The following is a 27,895-nucleotide window of genomic DNA, read 5'->3' on the forward strand; positions in this document are numbered from 1 at the left end:
CACTGAGATTGTAGGTGTGAGCCACCACGTCCAGCCTTCCCAGTCTTTTAGTACCTCTCTCAAATATGAATGAACAAAAAAGGGAATTAAAAAAAACATACAGGCTGGGCACGGTGGCTCATGCCTTTAATGCCAGCACTTTAGGAGGCCAAGGTGGGTGGATCACCTGAGGTCAGGAATTCAAAACCAGCCTGACTAACATGGAGAAACCCTGTCTCTACTAAAAATACAAAAATTAGCCGGGCATGGTGGCACATGCCTGTAATCCCAGCTACTCAGGAGGCTGAGGCAGGAGGATCACTTAAACCCAGGAGGCTGTGGTGAGCCACTGCCCTCCATCCTGGGTAACAAGTGCGAAACTCTGTCTCAAAAAAAAAAAAAGACTACAAATGATGAGCAACATAGAATAGATATTTAAGGAAAGGTTTTAAAAAGAAAAATAAGACCAAAATAAACTAAGAAAAAAATTTATTAAAGAACAAAGAGATGCTAGGGAGAAGACAAAAGAGTATCCAAATCACTTCATAAAGACACTTGTGAATATATTACATGAATAAAACAAAAATAGAATATGAATAAGGAATAATCAGAGAAGAAAAAGTTCTTAGAACTCAGGGTTCATCTTGGGAGTTGGTCCCCAGTGAGCCACACCTCCCGGCATCATGTCCTAGGACGGTCCCATCCCACAGTGAATCTGGGTTGGCCCCAAGATTCACTTTAACCTACAGAATTTGGTAGAAATGACGCTAGACCTGTTCCAGGTCTAAGCCTTAAGAACACCTGGCAGCTCCACATCTGTGCTTCTAGTAGCCAAAATAAGTACTGACTAACCTCTCGGGGAAAGAGAAGCCATATGATGAGGCCAGAGAGGAAGGCCACATGAAGAAACACCAAAGCAGGTGACCTGTGGGTGAAGAAGCCGTCTCAGACATTCCACTGCAGCTGAGCATCCAGATGACCAGTCCCTGACACCGTCTATCTGCACAGTGAGAGATGCCAAACGAGACCAGCAGAAAAACTGTCCAGCTATCCTCAGTTAACCCATATAGTAGTGACAGGTAGACAAGTGTGTAGTTTTATGCCATTAAGTTTTGGGAAAATTGGTTAAGCAACAATAAATAACCAAAACAAAACTTAACGTTGACTGTCCGAATAAAATTTCCTAAAAGTCAAAAAATAAGAAAAATATTCCAGAACTTAAAATTTTTTTAAAAATTAGAAATAATGTGAGATACAAGTCTCAAGACAAGAGGACTAAAATCCAATTAACAGACACTTCAGAATGAACAAATAAACTGGAAAAGAGAAAGTTAACAAAAATATGACAAGATTCAAGATTCCAACTTTGAAAGAGCCGATCCATAGGCCTATCCATTCGGTATACCCAGCACAGTGAATGAAAAAAGACACACATTAAGTACAATGTTGTGCTATTTCAGCTCACCAAGGAAAAGACAAACTCCTAAAAGCTTCCAGAGAGAAAGTCATGCATAAATGAGTGAAACTCAGGATGACGTGAGGCTTCACCACCATGACTGGTTAGAAGACAACAGCACAGACTTTGAAATTCTAAGGTAAAATTATCCTCAACCTAACACATAATCAACCAAACTATCAATCAAGTGTGAGGGTAGACTATGACAAAAGTGAATAGTGATGGGGATGGGCTAAGCACCAGGCACTGTTCTAAATGGTTTACATGTACCAACTCATTTAATCCTCACAGCTCCCTAGAAACATAGGTACTAATACTATTACCGGTTCCCCCATTTTGCAAATGGAAATTGATGCATAGAGCAATTAGGGAATCAGCCCAAGGGCATACAGCTAATAAGTAGTAGAACCAAGATTCAAATCTATCTCAGACTGGCTCCAAAACCCAAACGCTGGATTGTATTTTTTCAGAAGCTAGAGATCAGAAAATATACCACTCCATGCTTTCTCAGGGTTTTACTTGAGGACATAGTCAGGTAAAATGACAAAGGGAAAGCCAAGAAAGATGACATGGGATCCAGGAAACAATGGATGTACTCTAGGCGAGCAGATGAGAAAAACCTCAAGATGACATGTGCATAGCCAACCCGAAGAACAACCTGCCAAAATGGGCACAGAGGAGCCAAAGGCTTTGGAAGAGAAGGAGATCTCACAGAAAGGGCTACAACAGAATTTTTTAAATTAAAAATTACTGTTATGAGGAAGACACTGCAAAACAAAAAGTAGCACCAAGAAAAGAAATATCCTATCCTAAATATTCTAGAAAACTTGGCTTCACGAAGTCCTAATGATAATTAGTGATTATTTATATCACTAAAGATAATATTTCAGGAAGGGAAAGTTGGTGGTATAAGAGCTAAATTCTCATGTATTATACTAAAAAGTCAATAGCTGATGCCTAAATAGGTAAATCCAGGAAGAAGTTAGGGGTAGTGGTGAGCTAGTGGAGATTTCTGTTGCTTGCAGGAGATAACATTTGGGCGAGTCCTTAAGAAGCATAGACAGACTTAAGGAGATGGCATTTCTAGGTGAAGGTAATTCAATGAGCAAAGACAAGCAATGAAAGAAGCAAGAACATTTATGGACACCAGGAATATTCACAACAAAAAGCTGCTGTTAGGGAAAAGGGCAATTGTTTGCCTGTCATATTAATACCAGCAGCTCCAAAGAATGAAAAGGTTATTTTTAGTATCTAAAACAGAACAAACAAAACAATCCAACAGGAACAGAAAAGCTAACTTCTAAATAAGTTGAATAATTTAAAAAAATCATCCTAGTTTGACTTTTGTTTGAGACAATTTATTTTAGCTCTTGAACACTAGAGAATTTTTACTTTACCTGACCCATGGGTAGTGCTTGATCTGGCATGCCAACATCCAGGTGGTTAGGAAGGTTATATAATCTGCAGAGTCCATATATCAACCACTTCAATTGCTGATGAAGCTACAAAATACATTTCAGTAAATAAGCATTATGTTAAAGAGCCCTTAGAAGACATCAATAATGTTATGACTGCTGTAATCAATCCAGTAGGAAATAAAAATTTTGTCACTGCTCAACTGCAGCTTACAGATTTAAAAAAAAACTCTAAATATTTTCAGGAGCCTCTAGCTTAAGAAAGTTACTATGGCTTGGGGTATAATCACTATAACTGATACCTAGCAGAATGACAACAATAAAGGCAGAGGAAGGAAGTTCCAGACATTGTCCAATTTCTCATTGCTACCTTGTTTTCTTAGAAACTTAAAACTTCAAACAAGAGAACATTAATGAGGCTACCAAAAAAAAAAAAAAAAAAGAAAAAGAAAACCACACACAGGCAGTGTTGTTACACATGGATTATAAAATTATATGTTCCAGTCATAGTCAGTTAAAAGTACAAAAGCAAATGTGATCCAGCAGACAGAGCCTGGAAATCTAGATGACCTTGGATATCATATCTAATTCCTTGAGTTTGAGTCTACTCATCTGTAAAACAAAGAAATGAAAACTTTCCCAGAATAGTAAGGATTAAATGAAACCTGTAAAACACTTGATACTTAGTAGGCTCTTAAGTGTCTGTCTAAAAAATAATAATTCACTAGGAAACTGCCAAGAATAACTGTAAATTTCCATGTTTAAGTCCAAATTGTGTTGTAAGCATATTTACTTTAAGGAAGTAAGCAAGGTAAACTATGTGCACAAGTGTGGTTTTCATTGTTTAAAATGTTTTTCAATGTATAAGGTGACTCAAATGGGATCTAATAAGGCAACTCACTTCACTTGGTCAGGAACAATTTTCTGGGTGTCTCTGACCAAGAAAAGAGACGAAGAGAAAGAAGCAGGTTTACAAAGGACAAAGAAAGAAGACACAGGATTAGAATGGGTTAACGAAGCAAAGAATAAGCCTTCCCAAAGTGAACAATGAAGCAAGTGGAAACAAGAAGGTTGAACCATAAATTAGGATCCACCAAAATCCTCACGCTTAAAAGGAAGCCAAGCCCCAGTGTGGATTTGTTATGCACCCAGTGTGCTCTGTTTTGTGCCAAGTACATAATGGAGATGAGGCAGGGTGATCTGGACACGGCCCTGGACACTCTGACCTCTGGCACAGAAGGGGCTACAGGAGGGCTGGGGTGAAAGAGGAATGAAAAGAAATTAAAGAATGTGTAAGCAAAAATGCAGTTGTATGTTAAAAAAACCCAATTCCCCCTAAGAAAGAAAAAGAGGTGGAGTACTTTAAAAATTAACTGTCTGTTTTTCTGAGGCTAGTGAACCTCATCTCTCCTCCTCTCCCAGGCATTGTGAAGACCCTGTTTCTCTAGCTGTGCAGCTGCAAGGCCACTAGACAGATAAACTCAAGTCATAAAACATGTTTTTCCTTGAAAAGTAAGAAATAATGTAATGCATCTCTCAACTGAATAACTGTGTTTGTTTCTTGCTTCTGTAATATGCTTCCCCCCGCACAGATCTCTCCCCACCCCACAAAATGCTTAAAAGGTAACCTGACTCTTTGTTCAGGGCTGAGTCCTTTAGATGTTAATCTGACTGGGCTGGTGCACCTAAATAATAACATATATCCTCCTCAGTCTGTCTGATTCCTAAATTATGCTGCTGCACGGGGATAGAGGGAGCAGGGTAGTGGAGTCATACCAAGCAACAAGACAGGGTAGTGGCCAGGCATGGTGGCTCACACCTGTAATCCCAGCAATTTGGGAGGCCAAGGCGGGTGGATCACCTGAGGTCAGGAGTTCGAGACCAGCCTGGCCAACATGATGAAACCCCGTCTCTACTAAAAACACAAAAATTAGCTGGGCATGGTGGCAGGTGCCTGTAATCCCAGCTACTCAGGAGGCTGAGGCAGGAGAATCACTTGAACCCAGGGGGTGGAGGTTGCAGTGAGCCAAGATTGTGCCATTGCACTCCAGCCAGGGGGACAAGAGGGAGACTTCATCTCGAAAGAAAGAAAGACAGACAAGGTAGTACATTTTCCACAAATTTCAATTTTACTCTCTTCCCCCACCACACACACAGACAAAGCATTTGAGGGATGGGAGGAAGAAACTGAGATCACAGGGAAAATTGTAAGAGACATTCAGAAGGACAGGTCTTAGAAATTTACTAGTTTGGGGGGGGTGGTCAGAGAACAGTTGTATATAAAAGAATGCTAAGACAGTTCCCAGGTTTAGGCGTATGTGACTAGATAGAGTGCTAGGAGATGGATACGTGAAAATTTAAATATCATCATTTTGAACACCCATGTCACTCCAAGTGAGATTCCCTAAATATATGATATACAGACAGATATATGGGTTTGAAACTCTGGAGATGAATACAAATTTAGGAGTCCCTGCAACACAGGTCATGACTTAAGTAATGGGAGTCAAAGATTACTCAGAGAAAGCACAGAATGAGAAGAGAAGAAAGAAGTAGGACAAGGAAGAAGAGATCGGAGGAGACCAAGGCAGGGTGATAAGATCAAAACAGGAGAAAAGAATCCGACAGAAGTCTCATTTGATTATCATGTCCCTTCCCAGAGGACAGGGACATGTCTTTTATACCCAATTATCACAGGTCCTGGTGCAGCAGACACAGAGTTTTTTTTTTTAATTGTGTTGTACTATTCACAGTTTCCTGTATCCACCAGGGGACAAAAAAGTAAGTATAAACAAGTACAGACATAGATGTTTTTACACTGTATGCTAAAGGGGTCAGATTATACACAATATTTTATGCCTTAATTTTTTACCTAATATATCTTAGAAGTTTGCACATGCTCTTATGGAAAGACTGGCTGCATTTTTTGGTCCACAACAGAACAGAATATTCTATTATAAAACTGTACACTATAATTTTTATTTAACCAACTCTTTATTGGTGGACATTAAGAATGGAGGAATGTTTCAACAAAGGAACAATCAACAGTATCAAAATACTGCAGAGGGGTCAATTTGGGGACTAAGAGGGGAGCCACTGGATTTGGCAACTAGGAGATAAATTTTAGCGCAACGATGAAGGCAGAATCCAGATTATAATGAGCTCAGTGAAAAAAGGTGAAGACATGTAGCTTATTCTCTCAAGAAACTAGGCTATGATAAACTGGCAGAGGCTGTAAGAGTGGGAGGTGAGTTGTTTTCTCCTTCATGTAAATATATTTACTTTTTTAAACACTAGGCCCAATTTTATATACTACTTCATTTAACTTTATGAACATACTTATGTATGTATGCATGTATGTATGTCATGTAATGTTTTAGACACTGAAAAATAACTCATTTCTGCTATTATAAAACTGGTATCTTTAGATGTTCAGATGCAACTTCCTAAAAGGAGGTAGCAGTAATAGAGCTATGTCTATCAGTCTTTCCCATCAACCCCCTTGCTGGAGATGTAAACATGTGTCCATCAAGCCTTTAATTTTTACCTCTTATCTTCATGGCTCTCCATACAAAACTTAACTCTTTTTTTTTCTATTTGTATATGTATATTTATATGTATATCTATATCGAGAGAGAGAGAGAGAGAGAGAGAGTCTTGCTATGTTGCCCAGGCTGATCTCAAACTCCTGGGCTCAAGCAATCCTCCCACCTTGGCCTCGCAAAGTGCTGGGATTACAGGCGTGAACCACTGTGCCCAGCCTCAGCCTTAACTCTTAAAATATCTTCAAACCAATATTCTTCTGTTCTAATTTTTAAGAATAGATGTGTTTAAACCAACTGTAACTTATTTTGACAAAAATTGGAGTTAAGACTCAGACTTCCTCAAATAGTCAGTTCTCCTAAAACCATTTACAGAATAATCTATCTTTTCAGTATTAAGTTAAAAATACCACCTTTTCCTTACACTAAATTCTCATTTGCATGACTCTGGTTCTAAACTTCCATTGTCTTTATCTGTCTGGCCCAGGGCTAGTCCACAATATTTTATTTAATATCTGGTTGAAAGAGTCTATACTTTATTAATTTTTATTATTTATTCTTCTAAACTAGAGTCGTTTTTGTCACGTGTCAAAAATAAATCTGCTGGAATTTGTGCTGAAATTTGTGTACATATATATACACACTATATATAATATTAAATGTATATATACAATTTATATATAAATATATATAATATGAAATGTATATATACAATTTATATATAAATATATATATAAAATATGAAATGTATATACATATATATACACACACACACACTTTTTTTCTGCTTTTTTTTTTTTTTTTTGAGACAGGGTCTCACTCTGTCACCTAGGCTGGAGTTCAGAGGCATGATCTTGGCTCACTGCAACCTCTGCCTCCCAGGCTCAAGTGATCCTCCCACCTCAGCCTCATAAGTAGTTGCAACTACAAGTGTGTGCCACAGACACCCAGCTAATTGTCATCTACCCGCCTCAGCTTCCCAAACTGTTTGGATTACAGGTATGAGCCACTGTGCCCAGCAGAAATTACATTTACAAATTAATATGAAGACACGGTGATAACTAACATATTTATAACATGAAATCTGCTCATCCAGGAACATAGAATGCAAATCTTTCATTCCACTCAGCAAAATTTTGTCATGTCCTTGATAAAAGTCCTGCATATCTAAGTTTATTCCTAGGTATTTAATTTTTGCTGAAATACCTAAAAAAATACTTCATCACTATATCTTCTATGTGATTATAGCTAACATTGGGGAAGGCTATTGATTTTTATATAAAAGAGCTTTTAACCAGTAATCTTAAAAATTGTTTTTTTCAGTTGGTTCCTTTGGATATTTTTAGGTAAACAATCATGTCAACTGAAAATAATGATTGTTATTTTTCTATATAGACTATGACATCATGGGAAAATACAGTAAATACTTTTTAAAAGAATATAAAAGGGCTGGGCACAGTGGCTCACGCCTGTAATCACAACACTTTGGGAGGCTGAGGTGGGAGGATCACGAGGTCAGGAGATTGAGACCATCGTGGCTAACACGGTGAAACCCCATCTCTACTAAAAAATACAAAAAATTAGCCAGGCATGGTGGTGGGCACCTGTAGTCCCAGCTACTGGGGAGGCTGAGGCAGTAGAATGGTGTGAACCTGGGAGGGGGAGCTTGCAGTGAGCCGAGATTATGCCACTGCACTCCAGTCTGGGTGACAGAGCAAGACTGTGTCTCAAAAAAAAAAAAAAAAAAAAAGAAAAGAAAAGAATATAAAACTATAGAGAATACGACCTCAACTATTTAAACATATGTATAAGGGTTATGTATTTTACTAGCAAAGAAAAAATATATACTGGTAGAAAATGGCCATCATGTCAACTGTCAATAGTGGTTATATTAGGTAGAGAAATTATGGGAGACTAATTTTTTTCTTTTTGCTTTTCTGTACTTTACTAATTTTCTCAACAATGGTTGCTTGTGAGTTTTATAATAAAAAAAGTTTTTAAAATTTTTCCAACATGGAAAGTTATATTTCTTTATAAACTAAGAACAAAAACAAAACTTCCTATTTGAATACCTTTGACTTTTACTGCAGACTTACAGACCCTTGAAAGAAAAGGCAATCCCCTCCCACTAGTTTTGGTGTCATTCTCCCCATCTCTCCCTTCACTTCCACCTTGGTCTTTTTTCTACTTCCCACCTTGGCTAGTGGTCGCCACCCAAAATGCTTGCTTGGCTTAATGGTTAGAATTCAGGGAAAAAGCGATCCCGAATTGCTAATCTAAACTAAGGTTATACATGTGGGAAATAATAAAGAGAAATCAGGTAGTAAGTAAGATTTGGAGGACTTAAAATACCCACACTTTAATTCCTCTAAGTTTATAGTTATTAATCATGTTTTTTATCATATTATCTCTTAACATTTAATTTCTAAATATAATGTTCATGAGGAAAAGAGAAAACAGCTTGGCTTCTTTCCTCACCGAATTGTTGTTCTTAGCATCTTCTAGACGTTCCAAAACTGATGTCAGATTTGGCTCATCAGAGTCCACAGACCATATCGGTGAACAAGATGAATAGGATTCCTGTTTAACCCAGAGACACCTATGTTAAATGTTTACATACAGCCTAACCCAAATATGCAATTAAACCACATCACTAAATGGCAAGATGACCACGGATTTAAACAAAATGTATCAGGGGGAAAAGGCAACACATTAAAACCCATGTGAGGAGCTGGACTTCTGAGACAGCCATTCTCCTTGCATAGCACTGTCTGCTGCTACAGCTCATAGAAGTCAACAATTTTCTTCAACAATGGTAGGCAGCCTCTAAATGGCCCTGATCACCCTCACCTCCTGCCATTCACAGCCTTGTAAAATTCCACCCCTGGACCTAGTGACTCACTTCTAACAAAGAGAATACAGCAAAAGTAACATCACTTCTGAGATGAGGCTACAAGGAGACTACGATGCCTGCCTTGGTCACCCTTCTCCTGCTCTTTCCATTGCTCCCTCTGATGGAAGCCCGTTGCCATGTGATGAGGTGCCCTATGGAGAGGCCCACATGGCAAGGTATTGTAAAAGGCCTCTGACCAATAGCCATCTAGAAATGGAGGCCCAGTCCAGCAGCCTCTGAGGTGAATCCTGCCAGTATGAGCTTGGAGACAGATTCTCTCCCTATCCTGCCTTGGGATGATCACAGCCGCCATCAACACCTTCACTGCCTGGTGAGAGGCCAAGCCAGTGAACCCAAGGTAAACTGGACAGAATCCTGACCCACAGAAACTGTGAGATAATGTTTGTTGTTTTAAGCTGCTAAATTTGTTACAGAGCAATAGATAACTAATTCAAACACCATAAAATTCGTACATTTTATTCTATCACACAAACCAAGTAATACGAATAAATGCATTATACATATATTTTTGGGACACAATTACATGTGATTTTTTAAAGAGCTAATGAACTAAGCATTATGCACTTTCACCCATTAATAGACATTTACTCTGTTGCATTGTACTGTCTTCTATTAGAAATTGGCGAAAAGCAATTGTTATTATATATTAGCTTCAGAAGAACTAGGTTCAAGTCAAGGAAAACCAAGAAAACCAGAAAACCATGAAAACCACGGAAAACCAGAAAAACAAGTTGGCCGGGTGCGGTGGCTCACGCCTGCAATCTGGGCACTTTGGGAGACTAAGGTGGGTGGATCACGAGGCAGGAGATCGAGACATCCTGGCTAACATGGTGAAACCCTGTCTCTACCAAAATAAAAACAACTAGCCAGGCATGGTGGCTCATGCCTGTAGTCCCAGCCACTCAAGAGGCTGAGGCAGGGGAATCGCTTGAACCCGGGAGGCAGAGGTTTCAGTGAGCTGAGATGCGCCACGGCACTCCAGCCTGGTGACAGAGCAAGACTCCATCTCAAAAAAAAAAAAAAAAAAAAAAAGGAAAAGAAAAACAAGTTGTATTGAAGGAGGACATCATTAACAGTCTCTCTCTTCAATAATGATTTATTTCACTATTCTCATTCTTCTCATTCCTCTCTTACAGTGTCCCAAATCTTTTTACAGGCTAAAAGAAACTCTTCAGAATGAATCCTATTCTTTTTGTTTTGTTTTGTTTTGTTTTTGAGACAGAGTCTCGCTCTGTCACCCAGGCTGGATGCAGTGGCATGATCTCAGATCACGGCAAGCTCCACTCCTGGGTTCATGCCATTCTCCTGCATTAGCCTCCAGAGTAGCTGGGACTATAGGCACCTGCCACCACATCCGGCTAATTTTTTGTTTTTTAGTAGAGACGGGGTTTCACTGTGTTAGCCAGGGTGGTCTCGATCTCCTGATCTCCTGATCCACCTGCCTCAACCTCCCGAAGTGCTGGGATTACAGGTGTGAGCCACCGTGCCTGGCCCAATGCTATTCTTAAAGAATACCACTTACTGACTATTGCATTTTCTTCTTCAAATTCTTCAGCATACATTGGGAATACACCATATGGACCATTTTTAAATTTTTAGTTTGGGTTGTTTTTTTTTTTTTTTTTTGGCTAAAGAAAATGCAACTAGATTTAGGACCTCATTCTATTAGGTTAGTATTTGTCTAGTAAACTTCAGCATAAGCAAAGTAAAATATATGTTGCTGCTCTGGACTGAAACCCCACAAAACCATATTTTAAAAACTACAAAAACATTAACTGAAATCAAGTTTTTAAAAATCTTGTAGATGAAAAGATATGATATATAGTAGGTTTAAGTACCTATTTCACTGGTTCCCAAAGTGCAGCCCTCAGACCCCCAGGTCCAAACTGTTTTGACAGGAATACTAACATGGTGACATTTGCTGTAAGGGTGCAGATGCAATGGTGGGTAAAAATGCTGGTACTTTAGCACAAATAAAGGCAGTAACACCAAACTACTAGTAGTCATGGTATGACTACTATGCACAGGAAAGGTTTAAAGGTTTAAAAAGGAAGGGCAGGCCAGGCACAGCGTCTCATGCCTGTAACCCCAGCACTTTGGTAGGCCAAGGTGGGCAGATCACCTGTGGTCAACAGTTTGAGAGCAGCCTGGCCAACACGGTGAAAGCCCATCTCTACTAAAAATACAAAAATTAGCTGGACATGGTGGTTGCATGACTGCAGTCCCAGATACTTGGCAGGCTGAGGCAGGAGGATTGATTGAGCCTAGAAGGTTGAGGCTACAGTGAGCTGTGATCATGCTACTGCACTCCAGCCTGGGTGACAGAACAAGGCCCTGCCTCAAAAATAAAAAGAATGTCTATGATGAAGCAGTGAAAAATTTACATCTTAATCCTTGAATATACCTTTTTAATATTTCAAGTGATGAAATGGGAAGTATACATGAGCATACCTACAGACTGTCAGAGAAAAAACCCTCATGAGACTAAGTCATGAAGTGAATTAACCACTTTAATGGAATATCATTTTTACTCCAAAAGATGGCTGACAAAAAATGTTATTTCAGCTTGGGTTTTGGGAGACATTTTCTCAAAAAAGGAGATTCTGTTATTTCAAGGAAAACAACAGACAGGCCATAATAAATTTCAACAATAAAATTGCTAATACTAAAACTCAAGCTTTTGAACAAAAAATTAGAATTTTAGAAACTTATATCCACCATCGCTTTCCAAAAGTATTCTGATGAGATTGATGGTGATATTGATGAGTGTATTTTGATATTGTACAATCAAACGTATCAACATATAGAAGATCTCAGTGAACCATTATTTTTGAACTGAACAATGCATGATGTTATAATACCATGCAAGGGCAAAAGATCCAAAGTTCAAGAAAAATCAATTTTTGATGGAGTATCAAAAAAGAAGCCAAGGCAACATGGCAAAACCCTGTCTCTACAAAAAATACAAACAATTAGCTAGGTGGGGTAGTACACATCTGTAGTCCCAGCTACTCTGGAGGCTGAGGTGGGAGGATCACCTGAGTCCCCAGACACTGAGGCTCCAGTGAGCCGTGATCATACTACTGCATTCCAGCCTAGGAGACAGAGAAAGACCCAATCTCAAAAAAAAAAGAAAGAAATATCCATAAGGATCTAAAATGGCTATCTGTATCAGATTGGCCTTTGTTCACATTTTTTCAAGCAAATATCACACAATAAATTGAATGGAAATGCAAATGACGTATTAAACATCAACGAAATTTGCAAAAGGTGTAAGATTGTACTACTTTGGGTTTAGAAATTTTCTTTTCATAAAAGCATTTATAACAAAATTTGGTGAGCTTTTAAAGAATATTCTAAATATTTCTGATTTAATTTCTAGTGATAAATACCAATAGATATAACCTATATACAGAAAAGCTCCTTGGGCCCTCAATATACTTTTAAGAGTGTAAAGGAATCCTGACCCCAAAACTTTGAGAACTGCTGCCTTCCCCTCCACTTTCTTCCTTCCCTAGAATTTCTTCCTTGGAAGAAACATTCCTTTGCCATTCTGTGTTAACTTACATAGTTCTATTGAGGCCAGTTTTGCTACCTCTCTCCCATCTTTCCACATCCCGCTCTTGACACAAAACCTGACCAAAGGACTCTACCGGCCCACCTCATTTCCAGTGATTAGCTGTCAGGTGGGCTAAGCCAAGAAAATCTGGGTTTTCCCTGAGACTAGACCTCTCTTTCTGGGAGATATGGAATCACAGGGACAAGATTGGCCACCTAGGGATAGTCAGAATTCATCTTGCCTCAATGGGAAGAGGTTAGGCAAGTTTCTAGAATGTCAGACTGCTTTCTAGAAAGTCAAAGATAATTATACTTTCTGCCACGACTGTGAGAATGCCCATTTCATTGCACACTTTCTAACATTTTTACCAATCTGATAAATAAAAGCTGGTACCTAGAAGAAAAAAAGGCTGGGTGTGGTGGCTCATGCCTGTAATCCCAGCACTTTGGGAGGCCAAGGTGAGTGGATCACCCAAGGTCAGGAGTTCCAGAACAGCCTGGCCAACATGGTGAAAACCCATCTCTACTAAAAATAGAACAATTAGTCAGGCATGGTGGCAGCCACCTGTAATCCCTACTACTCAGGAGGCTGAGGCAGGAGAATCACTTGAACCTGGGAGGTGGAGGTTTTAGTGAGCCAAGATCATGCCATTGCACTCCAGCCTGGGTGACAAGAGTGAGATTTCGTCTCAAAAAAATTTTTTTTTCCATACAATATAATTTGTTCCATCTCTAGAAACCAATTCAGCAATGAGAACTGAAAGCGACCACATGGAAGGTTTCAAGGATTTAGCTCTACCTATTGATGTCTAAAGCATTAGTTAAGGTAGAAAACACACACACACACACACAGAAACACAAACACTCACTCACTCACTCCTATGTATTCAGTACCAGAAAACGCGAATGACTAGATGGTATAGTCATCCAACACAAAGCACACAATAACTGAAGGCACTGTAGAGGAGTAACTTATGACACGGATCTACAATATTGTTGAGTGAAAAAGCAGATTACAAAAAAATCTGATTTTTTAAGGGAGAGGGAACACATATAAGCAAAGGAGAAAAGAGATGAGCAGATGATGGGAAAGATACAAAATTCTGACAGTGGTACATTCTGAGTGGTAGAATTATTGGTATTATGTTCTAGTTTTGTCTAAAAATTTTCTAAATTTCTTAAGGAGTTTTTGTTATCCATATTATAAAATATCCATCACCCCAGGAAACTTAACCTTGAGCACAAACTCTACAACATGTTCAATGTTTTCAGTTTAATATTTAAGAGACAATCTATTTTGAAAGACATCTAAAATGATGACCAATATTTAAACCTATGCATTAATATTTTTCAATCGTATGCTTTACATTTTGTAATTTTGATAAGGTTAAGTTTTAGATCCATCTTGAAAAGATAAGTTTTCTATTTGTCTTTAAAATGTTACCTATAATATGCCTCTTTTTAAACAGTAAATGATGCTCAAAAATCACAATATAAATTCAGGCAGTGTTCCTTCCATGGAATGTTTAAGTGTTCCTAACACTGTTCTTTTTCACCGGTTATGAAAACACAGAACAATTATCTAAGCATCTGATTATTCAGGTCCTTTGTTTCTCCTCCATTCTGTTAGTTTTATACTAATTTCAAGGCCCGTGAGGATGAAGTTGTCTGTGACAGCTACCACAAAGGTTACCATTAGCAGACAAATTTCCAACAAGTTTATCACCACTACCATCCCCACCATAAAACTGTCTCAATCAAGGGCAACACAATTCAAGGTTAGCCAAGACAACCTCTTTACCTGTCACTGCTTAAGAAAAGGATTTTTTGGTCTTATTTAGAAATAACTTTCTGTATCTATTTTTCTCCATAAATCCACTGAGACCAATGTGTGCCCCTATCTCAAGCACCAGCAAGCAAAACTGCCTGCCAGTATGTTCAGTTTTTGTATCTTTCCAAATGTAGGGCACAGCTATCTTTTGATATCATAATTTTTTGAAAACTGATGCACAAACTTCTTCTTGAAAGTTCAGCCGGGCGCGGTAGCTCACGCCTGTAATCCCAGCACTTTGGGAGGCCGATGCAGGCAGATCACGAGGTCAGGAATTCAAGACCAGCCTGGCCAACATGGTGAAACCCGTCTCTACTAAAACTGCAAAAATTAGCCAGGTGCGGTGGCAGGTGCCTGTAATCCCAGCTACTCAGGAGGCTGAGGCAGGAGAATTGCTTGAACCTGGGCAGCAGAGGTTCCAGTGAGGCAAGATCGCACCACTGTACTCCAGCTTGGGTGATAGAGTGAGACTCCATCTCAAAATAAAAAAATAAAAAAGAATTTCAGATATACAGCAGTTGTAATTCTTCTGAAGGCTGCTTATGGGACACATTACTTTCATACTTTGCTGTTCAATAAATGTGGGGTGGAGAATAAAGTAAATTGACAGAATTACCATATAAAATAAAATTCGAAGTCCTCTGACAACAAAAGAAACTTAAAATACACACACACACACACACACACACACACACACACACACACGGTTTTCCCTGCTAATCATTTTACAACCACGTAGCTAACCCAGAGCCCACAAAAGCAGAGTCAAAATTCTAACACTTGGTAAAATAAAAATGCACATATATCCCTGTCATCTAAAAAAAATGCTTACGTATTCAAAGACAGACAGCAATTGTAGCTACTGACAACATCATTGTAAGCAAACTGAGGCAGAGAAAACAAATGTGCTGATGAGGATTTGAAACACCTAAGCTGCAGAAACCCACTAGGTGGTTTCCTAGGTTCCGAGTTGGCATTATCTTTCAGAACGATCTTCTAGAAGAGATCACATAACACTGTTACAAAGGATCTGGAGAAAGGGACCCTGGCTTCATCACTCTGGCTCTCCAGTCATGCTTTACATTTTCACTTCTTACACTCTCTTTCATAGGAAGTCAATTTACAGGCCTCCATCAAGCCCTTAGAGACCTTTTTGTACTATCCATGACAAGTTCTTGATGTTATGTCTGCACTGCTGACAAATTCTTAGCAGTTAACTTACAAGGCAGTTAAGATTTTTGTTCAAGCACAATATAGCTAGAATAGGCTCATACGTTCAATAAAACAAATATTTACCAAGCATTTATTGAGTGGAAGATAAAAAGCACAAAGCATAATTATAAAATATTCTCCCCTGCCACCATAAAAAAATTTTTTTAAAGCCTTACAGAATACAGCATAACATAACCAAAGCAAAAATAGTGAGGACTAAAGAGGGGAGGAAGGGGAAATATCAGCATGAACTAAATATGACCCAGAAGAGCCTTGATGGTCAGACACGTAAAGACAAATTGGGTAGGGTTAGGGGGTGGCTGTCAGGGGCACATTCTACAGGGGGAAAAACAGCTGATACAGAAGCCTGAAAGGAAAGCGGGCAGAGCACCTGGACAGGACTCTTACCTGCCGCATCCAGGGTACAATGCGCCTTTCCAGAACACAGCAGCGACCCGGGATAGAGGGATCGCTCAAACAGCACCAGAGGCTGCATTCCAACTTTTCCTCCATCAACGAGTCCGTTTTCATTGTTAGTTTCTCCTTAAACACGATTGGCTGAACATGCGGGAACAAGGAAAACCTGACTGAAGAACGAGGCATTTAAGCTTAAGGGCCTTGGATCCGGGCGCGGTGGCTCAGGCCTGTAATCCCAGAACTTTGGGAGGCAGAGATGGGTCATTTGAGGTCAGGAGTTTGAGACCAGCCTGGCCACCATGGTGAAACCCACTCTCTACTAAACAACACAAAAGTTAGCCTTCCTCTTATGCTTTTCCCAGCAGGAAAGGCCCAGCCTCACCTATGCAACCTGCAGCCCCCTGCCAACCAGTTGAGGCTCCCCTCTTAGACTTATATGTCTATGGCCAGTGCCATCTGCCTACCTGCCCTCCCTGCCTTCCCTAGGGTCCCTGAGAGGACCCTGGGTTTTCTGATGGCCCAGAGGGGCCTCTGGCGACCACTCCAGCCAGCCATCCCTTATAGCTCCACCATTTTGGTTCAGGCAGTGTTCCTTCTCTATCAGGTCTGGTGGCTGTTGGATGGGGCTCTCCAAGCAAGAGGTGGCCCTGGGCCAGTGGGTTGGAAGACAGGGTCACCAGAGAAGAGGGAAGCCCGAGGGAGCTGGCATTGGTCTGAACTATGGGTGGATGGGTGGATTGCCTGGGTGCCATGAGAGAGGCCAGCGTGTGTGGGGTGGGGAGGGCCGCCGCAGTCCCCAGGCACTACCTATGAAGCTCCGGCTTCTCCCTCCATCTTCCTCCCCTTTCCCTTCCAGCCCCTCTTTTCCAGGAACCTTGCCATGCCCACACCTACGCCCTCCCCTGCCCGGCCCTCCCACAGCTGCTGCAGCGCACCCATACTCTGCACTTGCCTCACCAGCTCTGGCTTTTCTCTAACCCGTTTTCTCTCTGCTTTCTCTCCAACTGCCAGCTGATCGGGTCAGGCAAGTCCATCCCGTCCTGAGAGCCTCAGACCCCCCTTCAACCTCTAAACAGATCCCTCTTCTCAGAGACCTCCCTTTCCAAGCCTGCCTGGGTGGGTGTCCTGTGACTTGACAGTGGCTCCCCCAGCCCCAAAGCCAGCCCCCTTCATCTGTGACTTAGTCAGTTGTAGTGGTGAGCTGACACATCCAGGTGTGACAGTTGCTGAAAACTTGTGCCTCCTCTGTGGTATGCCCCTGCCCTGTTCTATAGCTATAAATTCTCACACACACACACACACACACACACACATATATATACACATATATACACGTGGCCAACTGCCTCGCCTCTAGCACTGGGAATCAGTCCCCGTGCTGTGCTTGTGGAGTCTTGTAGCCCAGCAAGAGGAAGCTGTCTCCTGACATCGCCCCTCCAAAGTGCACCACCTCCAGTGAGCTTCCGGGACATGCGCGGCCTGTGGACAGCCAGCCCCCGCCATCCCTCCCGCCCTTCTGGCCAAGCATGGCGGTGCTCTGCAGGCAGCCGTGTGGCCTGACAGTCTCTACCAGTCCTGCTGTCCCTCGGCTGAGAAACCCATTTCTGGATGACAGAGAATGTGTCCTCTGCTGGCTGTGTTCTCTATGGAGCTCAGGGGAGGGAAAAGGCCAAGCCATTTTTAGGGTGTTGTTGGGAGCAGTGAAAAGGTCACATCCTTTTCAAGGGACACTTTTCCTGGAAAGTCCCTGGAGCTTAGCTGGCTCTTATCCTGTGAAGCCGGCTCTGGCCACTAGGACACAGGGCCCTGAACTCAGCCTGGAGGGAGCCTGCGGGGCAGCCGGCACTCTGGAGGGACAGACAGGCCACCTGGTGCAGACAGGAACGGGAGGCAGGGGATGGAACGGAAGACACCTGGGGTGGATGGAAGTCAGTGCCCTTGGGTGCTGGTATCTGTCTCCCTGGCCACAGCTAGATCAGGCTTCTCAACCTGTTGACTGTCAGGGCCGGACTGTACTCCGTAGGTGCCATGGCAGTCCCCGTGAAATCCACCAGGTGTCACCAGGCAGCATACAGGTAACAGGCCTGGAAGATTCCCCACAGCCCAGCTGGACATGCTGAGACACTCTGGGGCTCCTCGTTGAGTGGGACAAACTGCAGGACCCAGTGAGGGAAACGGGAACATAACAGGCCGAGCAGTATGGCTAAATCCATTTATTCCAAAATCAAAAGCCAAACAACAACAACAAACAAAAAACAGGAGTCCCATCACCAGGGAGCCATGACCCCATCCCCGCCTCCTTCCTCGCTCCTATGCTAGCAATAAATAAGTTTCCCAGCCGCGAATAATTATAAGAACCTCTTCCTCATATGCCAGCTGCAACCTCCGCTAGGTACGATACAGAATGTTACACAGCTACAGTATGTACACGGGGGAAGGGGGGCCACCCCCAGCAGCCTGTGCCCTGGCCTGGTCTACAGTTAACTCCACTGTCCCGCCTCAGCTGCCTCTCTGAGTAAGAAGATGGGAGCCCCCCTGAGGGAAAAGTTGCTTTGGTGAGAGTAAGGAGGCCGTCAGACCTCCTCCAAACAAACCAACTCCACCAACCTCTGGCTCTTAAATAACATCATCATCCAGAAATGTAAGGACTCAGCCTTGGTCAAGGTGGTAAAGGGTCTGTTTGTCTCCCTCCATTAGACAAGGGTCTGGTCTCGCTACCCTAATGGTAAAGGGCTGACTGGGGAGGGGTTGTAGGGACATGGTGGGGGTGAAGACTCCAGACCCACTTCTCCAGGCTTATGCTGACAGGGGCCTGCTTTTATTTATTTTTATTTTTATCCCATGACTTTTTTTTAAATCCTGTAACTTCTTTTTCATAACTTTTTAAAATAACTTTTCATAAAACTTTTTTTTTTACTTTTTTTCCACAACTTTTTTTTGCGAATTTTCCACAGTATTTTTTATCCCGTAACTTTTTCATCCCACAACTTTAATTCCTGTAACTTTTTTAGTTTGTGTTCTTTTAATAAACACACTTACATAGTTACAATTTTGTAAGAATAAAAACCGATTATCTCATGCTAAGCATGCCCAGCATTTGCACAGTCTCAATACCTTTAATACTATAGTTTTCAAGACACACAAAATTTTTAGGCAAAACAGCACCTTGAAACAATTTAATAATGTATTACATTACAGTAGCATCACAGAAGCAGTCAATAATGCCACTTTAGACAAAAATCAGTATTTCCATTATGCATTCTGTTTATAAGAATTCATAGATCGGTAAAAGTCATTCTAAGAAAACTTGGCAAATACAGCTTTGGACTGGAATTGGCATTCTTTGTCTACTTTTCCTTCCCCTAGATTCTTTGTTTTAAACTACAGCATTCATATTTTAAAATGTTTTAAATTATTTTAAGACGTTAATATAGCAGTTACATTTTTGAATAGTTACTTGAAAGTGACTGTAAGATAAAGTTTTAGAGAATCTATTATGGATAGGGTTGATTTATATTTTCACATTTTCTAAAAATCAGCTTTGGTTTTAGAACTTTTTTTTTTTTCATTTCGGGAAAACCTACCAGGTTTAATCATAATTACTTTAAAAATAATTATCACATATTGCTGTCTTTAAGTAGGTATTTTGATTCTTTACTCCCTAGAGAAATTCAAATTTATTCAGTTGAAGTCACATTTTAAAATTCTATATTCCTGCTGAACTCTAACCTTCTAATGTTGCCTTCCAAGCAAATTGAAAGCTGCCTTATACTGAATAAGAGAACAAATACTTGGCTGAATGAGGTACTGCAAAAGACTGCATGCACTTTGAAGAAAGACTTAAGTTATTGTCATAGGATTTCCATTCTTTTTAGCTTTTTCTTAAACATATGACAAAATACCTACACAAAGAGTGGTATTTGAGTTAATATAGTACATTTATTTTTCAGACTGACATTCAGTTTAAATATGCCAGTATGTGATTTAATCCACAGGTACCTGATGAACACATTATTGTCAGATTGGTTACAGATGCTAAACGCTATCTGAAGGTCATTCCTAGTCATTTATATGTGTCAGGGTAAAAGTGAAGTGACTGGAACTATAAAAATACCTTTGAAATAATTTATCAATGTATTAGATAAGCTCAGTTGCAGAATGATTAACAAAAACTGTTAGACCAAATAATGTGCTACTGGCAACCCAGGTGCCAATGCAGGGAGAGCCCAGCCGGGCAGCCCTCAGCAGGGACAGTGTATTAGTCTGTTTTCATACTGCTATAAAGAACTGCACGAGACTGGATAGCTTGTAAAAGAAAAAGGTTTAATTGACTCACAGTTCAGCATGTCTGAGGAGGTGTCAGGAAACTTACAATCACAGCGGAAGGTGAAGGGGAAGCAAGGAAACTTCACGAGGTGGCAGGAAGGAAAAGTGCTGAACAAGTAGGAAGAGCCCCTTATAAAACCATCAGATCTCATGAGAACTCACTCACTGTCACGAGAACAGCATGGGGGAAACCGTTCCCATGATCCACCAATTACGTCCACCTGGTCTCTCCCTTGACAGGTGGGGAAAATGGGGATAATTCAAGATGAGATTTGGGTGGAGACACAACGCCTAATTGTATCACACAAGGACCCCCCATCATCCATAACCAAGCCCTACTGTCTCCCTGGCCTCTCTTCCCCACCTCCGTCCTCTGCTCCATCTGAGACTGAGGAAAAGGAGCAGGCTGGTCACCTTGGGTGAGGCCAGGCACCTCAAGCCTCAATTGCCCTGCCTCTCCTCCCTGTAGTTCCACCCCAAGAGTGCTGGGCCCTGCCCACTGGGATGTGTCCTCCAAGGCCTTGCCTGAGTCTGGCCCTGCCTCCTTCAGGAGTGTGTGAGCCCCTGGGCCAGGCTAGAGGCCACCTCCAGGGAACTGTGGCAGAGGCAGGAGCCTGGAGAAAAGGAGGGGGAGAGGAGGCCCGTGGGCGGATGCTGGGCCGCCAGACCTCTGAGAGGGGCCTGAGCCAGTGCTCACGCCTGGGTCTGAGAGTCCCCTGCAGGACTCCATGTGGGGCCAGATGGCAGGATATGACAACAGGGTGTGAGTCAGGCACCAGACCTTGAGTCTGCAGAGGCCCAGACAGGACCAGGGGCTTGCTCAAGATACCACAGAAGGTCTGGCTGCTCCAGGGGAAGGGAAGCCTGGTGTCTGTAGGGAAAAGAAAGAGAGATCAGACTGTTACTGTGTCTATGTAGAAAAGGAAGACATAAGAAACCTCATTTTGATTTGTACCCTGAATAATTGTTTTGAGATGTTCATTTGTAACTTTAGTTTCAACCCTGTGTTTACAGAAACACGTGTTGTATAGAATTAAGGTTTAAGGGATCTAGGGCTGTGTAGAATGTGTTTTATTAATAATATGTTTACGGGCAGTATTTTTGGTAAAAATTATTGTCATTTTTCATTTTTGATTAACCAGGGGCACAATACACTGCGGAAAGCCACAGGGACCTCTGCCCAAGAAAGTCTGGGTATTGTCCAAGGTTTTTCCCCACTGAGACGGTCTGAGATACGGCCTCATGGGAAGGGAAAGACCTGACCGTCTTCCAGTCCGACACCCATAAAGGGTCTGTGTTGAGGAGGATTAGTAAGAGGAAGGCCTCCATCTCTTGTATGCCCCTGGGAACGGAGTGTCTCGGTGTAAAACCCGATTGTACATTCGTTTTATTTTGAGATAGGAGAAAACCGCCCTGTGGCTGGAGGCGAGATATGTTGGCGGCAATGTTGTTCTGTTACTTTTTACTACACTGAGATGTTTGGGTGGAGAGAAGTATAAATCTGGCCTATGCATACATTTACGCATAGTAAAAAAAATTTTTTTTTTAATTTTATTTTTATGGATAGGGTGATTTTAACTTTTTATAAATTTGGTTTCGTTTTTTAGTTAAATTATTATTATAGGCTGGATTAATGGGCCAGATGGATGGGGCCTGTGAACATGAGTGAGTTTGGCCCATAGAATTACAATATAATTGGTTTTGAGGGGCCTAGTTTATAATAGTTTTGAATTTATTGTTTTGTAGTATTATTGTAGTATTAGTTATACATTTTTTTTAAACTAAGACTTTTGGATCTTTTGATTTTTTAGGGGCAAGGTTTTTTTTTTAGGTTTAGATTTTAATGATTTTTGAAAAGAAGAGTTTTGTAAATTATTTGTGGTTTGAGTGACATTTTACTTACTATGTGATAAGTAAATTTATTGGTATTGATAGTAGGTACTTTTACTAATTTTGGGTTGTAGGTATTAAATATTTTGGTGTCTTTTTTAGGCAAATAGGATAATAATATTTAATGGAAATATTTATATTATTATTATTTTTAGGTTGGGCAGGGCAACGATTATTTGTGGGGCCTGGTACCCATGTATTATTAATATATATTTTAATAGGATTATTTATTTATGTGACTGTTTGAATTAAGGGTGGGAAAGGTACATAGGCTTAGTATAATTAGTTGTAGTTGTTTTTGTAGACATGGGGATACTTACTATTGTTGATATAATTATTAAAGTCATAAACAGTATTTTTTTGGAGTTTGTGTCACTTTTGTGTTTTTTTGGGGTTTTTTTTAGTTAACTGTGTTAGTTTTTTTAATTGTGTTTAAGTTGGTGGCTTTGTTTTTTTGGTGGATGGCGACTTTGTTTTTTTTGATGTTATTATTTTATTTGGTGAGTTAATGATGCTTGATTGTGGTGTTTTTATTTTTGTGGAGGTGGGTTTTTGTATTTTTAATGGGTTTATTGTAGAATTTGAAATGTTTAGTGGGTATTTAAACAGGAAGTTGATTTTTTTTTTTGGTGAAACACAAGTAAAGCTTTTTTTAATGTTTTTATTTTTTATGTTTTTTAAATTAAATTAGTTTTTTTATGTGGGTTTTTTTTATTAGTAAAATGTTGTTTTGTAGAAGTAGTGGTCTGATTTTTATATATGTTAAAAAAGTTTAGAGTGTTAGATTAAGTTGTATTGGGGGAGTGTTATGCTTTTTATTGTTTAAGTTTTGAGTGTTAGTTTTTTAAATTATGGTTTGTATTTGGGAATTATAGGGGATTTTTGTTGTATGTGTAATTTTTTATTGATTTAAGAATTTTTGAAATGTTTTATTACACTATTTTGGCCTATTATTTAATTTTTTTGGAACTTTTATGACAGTAAAACAAGATAATAAATGTTTTTTAATATGGTAAGTACTTTTGTTTGGTAGGTTGTTTATATAAAATGTGAATAAGTATTAACTGTTGTATGGACAAATGACAATTTTTCAAATGAAGGTACATGTGTGATATTTATTTGTCATAACGAATTAGGACATAGACTTTTGGGATTAACTTTTGTTTTTTGAGTGGGCAGGTGTAGAATTTGACACTGGGTGTAATGTTGTACAATATTTTTTGTTTTTATGTGATATGAAATTTATTTTTTAGTTTTGTTGTATTTATATGAGTTAAGGCATGAAGTTTTTGTGTTTTTATGAATGTAGATGATACTAGTAAATTAGTTTGTTTGTTTTAGTTAAAGGCCTTGGTAAATTAGTGTGTGTTTGAATATGAGTAATATAAAATGGGAAATTTTTTTTTTTACGTTTGTTGTAACAAATTAAATAGTTGGTTTAACTGATTATATTTGATATTTGATTAGGGCTGTTTTAACTTTTTTTGTAGTTTGTATTACATATGTAGAATTTGATACAATGTTAATAGGCTGATTAAAATTTTGTAATATTGTAATGACAGTAGCCAATTTTGTTTTCTGAGTTAAGTGACATTGAGTTTTAATGACTTGTTTTTTTGGTCTGGTGTAAGTTGTTTTTTATTGTTGGAACTATTAGTAAACACCATTAGAGTATTTTTTAAAGGTTTATGTTTGGTAATTTTAGGTAAAATTTAAGTAGTCAATTTTAAAAACTGGAAGATTTTTGTTTTTGGGTAGTGATTGTCAATAATTTTTTATAAAATTAGTAAGACCAATTTGTTATATACCAGAATTGATAAAGGATTGTTTAACTTGTTTTTTGTTTAAAGGAACAATGATTTTATTTGGGTTATTTTTATATAATTTTATTATTTGTAGTTTTGTCTAATTAATGTAGTCATTTGATTTAAGTACAATGTAAAAGTCTTAATTGTGCTGTAAGGAAGGAAGGACCACTTCATAAGATTTGTATTTTGAACAATAATGCCTGTTGAAGAATGTGTAGTAGTAAAAATTAAAAGTTGGAGTGGGGCTAAGTGATTCATTTTATTTATTTGGGTTGACTGAACTTTTTTTAATTAATTTTTTTAGTTGTCTTTGGAGTTAATGTTCATTATTTAATTTTGGATTTTTTTTTAAGATAGAGAACAAATTTGACATGGCATAAGTAGGGATGTCTAGAGTTGGCCGAGTTTAATATTTTTTAGTAATTTTTGAAAGTTATTTAATGTTTTTAATGTTTAATTTTTATTTTTTGTGTTTTTTTTTAACTTACATTTTTAAGTAATGGAAAGGATTAGAGGTTTGAATTTTATTAGATATTATTGTCAGTCTTGTGTTGGTAACCTTTGCTTGTAGAAATGTGTAATAGTTAATTTGTTTTTTGTTTTTGTAGTATACAAAATATTATTAATATAATGAATAACAGTTTGAAAACTTGTGTTTAACTGGTTGAAGAGTTTGAGTTACAAAAAAGTTTGACAAATAGTTGGACTATTAAGTATTTTTTGACGTAACACTTTTTACTGAAACTTGGTGGCTGGTTTTTTATTATTTATGGCTGGTATAGTAAAAGTAAATTTTTTTAAATTTTGTTTTGTCAGAAGAATGGTAAAAAAGTAATCTTTTAGATTAATTATAATTAAAGGCCAATTTTGGGGGATTATGGCCTGAGAGGGCAACTCAGGTTGGAGACTCTCCATGGGTTGAATTACGGCATTAATGCTTTTAAGTTGGTTAGTACGTGTCATTTGTTGGATTTTTTTTTTTTTTTGAATTATAAACATAGGAGAATTTTAAGGCGAAAATGAAGGCTCAATTTTTTTTTTAAATTTTTTGTTAATAAGTGTAAAGTTTTTAGTTTGTGTTTTGGTAGTGGCCACTGATTTACTTATATAGGTTTTTTTGTTTTTTAAGTTAATGGAATGGGTTTTCGAGGCTTTACAGTGGCCACTTTTAAAAAGGATACTTTATTTTTTTTTAATTTTTTTTAGTCTTAATTGGGACTTCAGTGTCTTTTTTTTTTTTTTTTTTTAGTTTTTTGTCAGGGAGATATTTCATTTTAGTCATGATTTTTTGACTTGTGGGGCTGTATAGGAAGGCTGGGATAGGGCAGGGATGGAGCTTGGAGGAGGGCTAGAGCTCTGAGGGGGAGGATCAGAGGGGCTTCCTGGAGAAGGAAGACACAGGAGGGGTCCCCAAGGTAGGGGTGTTCAGACAGGCTTAGAAGGGGAGGGCCACGAGCAGGACAGGCTCAGGCGAGGCAGGAGGTGGCCGGAGTCAGACCTCCTGATGGGGATGTGTGGGAACTTCCGACCAGAGCCCGTGAAGGCCCCACTGATTGGAGAGTCCATTACTGACCTCCCCCTCCACCCAGGACAGAACCGAAACCAGTGCCAGCCTCGTCCTGGCGGGAAATTCCTGTTATCCTAACATTCGGGTGAGGTTGGTCTGGGCCCCCTCCCTCTACCTCAGACTGGGGCCTGCAAGTCAGGGTTCTGTTTCACCCACGGTCATCCCAGGGCAGGGTTGTGGAGGGCCACAGCCCCACCCCACCCTGGGCCCCAGCAAGCAGCCCTGAGCCAGATTTCCCCAGGTTCCAGCCTCCGTCAGCACAGAGCGGGCTCTTTGTAGAGGGCTCTCTGCAGCGGCGGGCTGGCTCAGGGGTGCCAGCACGGTTGGCAGTGTTCTCAGCTTTTCGCTCTTGCAGGGAGTGGTTCTCCCACCCAGCATGCTCCAGTGACCAGGGTGACCTGAGCAGCTGTGACTATCCTGTCAGCTGAGCCGCCAGGTGGTCACAGGAGAGGAGGCTGTGGCAGGCCCTCCCTCTGTCTCCCACAGCCCTGCTGCCCCTGGGCCACTCTGGCACCCCCGTCATGGGAACCGAGGGTAATGGTGGGGTAGCCCAGTGGACTTCATAGCCTAGACTGCACCATGTACATGGTACTTCATGAGAGGTAAGGAACATGCTGGAGCCAGCAGGCCCCACCTGCCTCAGCCCCTCAAAGAAGGACCCCCCAAGAGGAGGGTGGGTCAGGCATAAGTCACCATCATAAAGAGGAATTTGTTGAAGAAAGCCCCATATTCCCCATGACAGAGGTCAGAAACTCCAATGTTTTCGGGGGCTCAGCCCGCGCTGGGGAGGGAAACTGTCTGCTTGCAGGCTGGGTGCTTTGCATGTAAATGGGTCCTGCCATTCTTCGGCTCCACAGAGGGAGAGATGCGCACTGTGTGGATAGGGCTCCTCGTGGTTTTTTTGTTTTTTTGGGACGATTCTTGCACTGTTGCCCAGGCTGGAGTGCAGTGGTGCGATCTCAGCTCACTGCAAGCTCTGCCTCCGGGGTTCATGCCATTCTCCTGCCTCAGCCTCCCAAGTAGCTGGGACTACAGGCGCCCGCCGCCATGCCCGTCTACTTTTTTGTATTCTTAGTAGAGATGGGGTTTCACCGTGTTAGCCAGGATGGTCTCATCTCCTGACCTCGTGATCCGCCCGCCTTGGCCTCCCGAAGTGCTGGGATTACAGGCGTGAGCCACCACACCTGGCTGGCTCCTCGTGTTTTAAGAGAACTTTAAAATGCAGAATTTGTGGTGGAATCTCCCAGGTTTTAAATGTTGACAACAAGGTCAAATTTCAAAAGAACGTGTGGTTTAAACAAAACACATCCAGGAACCATACTGTGCGCCAGGAGATGGAAGCAAGGCATCCATGGTGCGGCCCAATTTTCCAGTGCTTCCTCAGCCCCGTATCAGCCTGTGCACCTGTGGGAACCCCGGCATGCCAGACGGGGGAAGCAGGCCTCAGGACCCCAGATCCCCAAAGACAAGGCACCACACTTTATGGCTCCTCCAGCATTTTCCAAAGGGTGGTCCAGAGAAACTTGTTCCTGGAGTTATTCATAGACATTCCTTATTTAGAGCCAAAACACTCTGGGAATCTCGGGGTTAAATAAATCAAAACAGACTTCTTTACTCCAGAACCTCTGGGAGCCTTTCACCTGTTACAGTGCCTTGTGAGTATCCAGGAGGCAGAGGCTGTGCAGTGCTTCCCAAACCAATTCCACATGGAACCCATTTTCAAGGCATACCTGTTAATTCCAGAAAGATGCTACTGCCCCATAGAATGCGGTTCTAGAAGTGGAGCTCAACACACCACTCCACCCATTTCACAGACTCAGCCATCCCAGGGTGGTGGGAGCCCAGGCTGGGGTAGGGAGGGGCATAGGAGCTGCCAGACAGTCAGACGCTGGTCAGGAGGACAGCAGCAGCACCCAGGAGGAGCAGACTGAAGGAGCCAGACCCCCTAGGAGGCCCCTGCTGTCATCCAGGGGACAGGGA

At 40.6% G+C, this 27,895-nt stretch overlaps 1 protein-coding gene across 1 annotated transcript in view; it reads right to left on the reverse strand.

Moving 5' to 3' along the window:
* Nucleotides 1–22,169, reverse strand: part of LOC749630 (golgin subfamily A member 6-like protein 9) — a 42,706-nt gene extending 20,537 nt beyond the window's left edge. The window contains 2 exon segments of the mRNA XM_063794281.1: nt 2,833–2,937; nt 16,316–22,169. Of these exon segments, the coding sequence (XP_063650351.1) occupies nt 2,833–2,937; nt 16,316–16,510 (300 nt within the window). The 5' untranslated portion in view covers nt 16,511–22,169.
* Nucleotides 22,170–27,895: the final 5,726 nt, after the last annotated feature.

This window comes from Pan troglodytes, chromosome 16 (assembly GCF_028858775.2).
Source record: "Pan troglodytes isolate AG18354 chromosome 16, NHGRI_mPanTro3-v2.0_pri, whole genome shotgun sequence".
Classification (NCBI taxonomy): Eukaryota; Metazoa; Chordata; class Mammalia; order Primates; family Hominidae; genus Pan; species Pan troglodytes.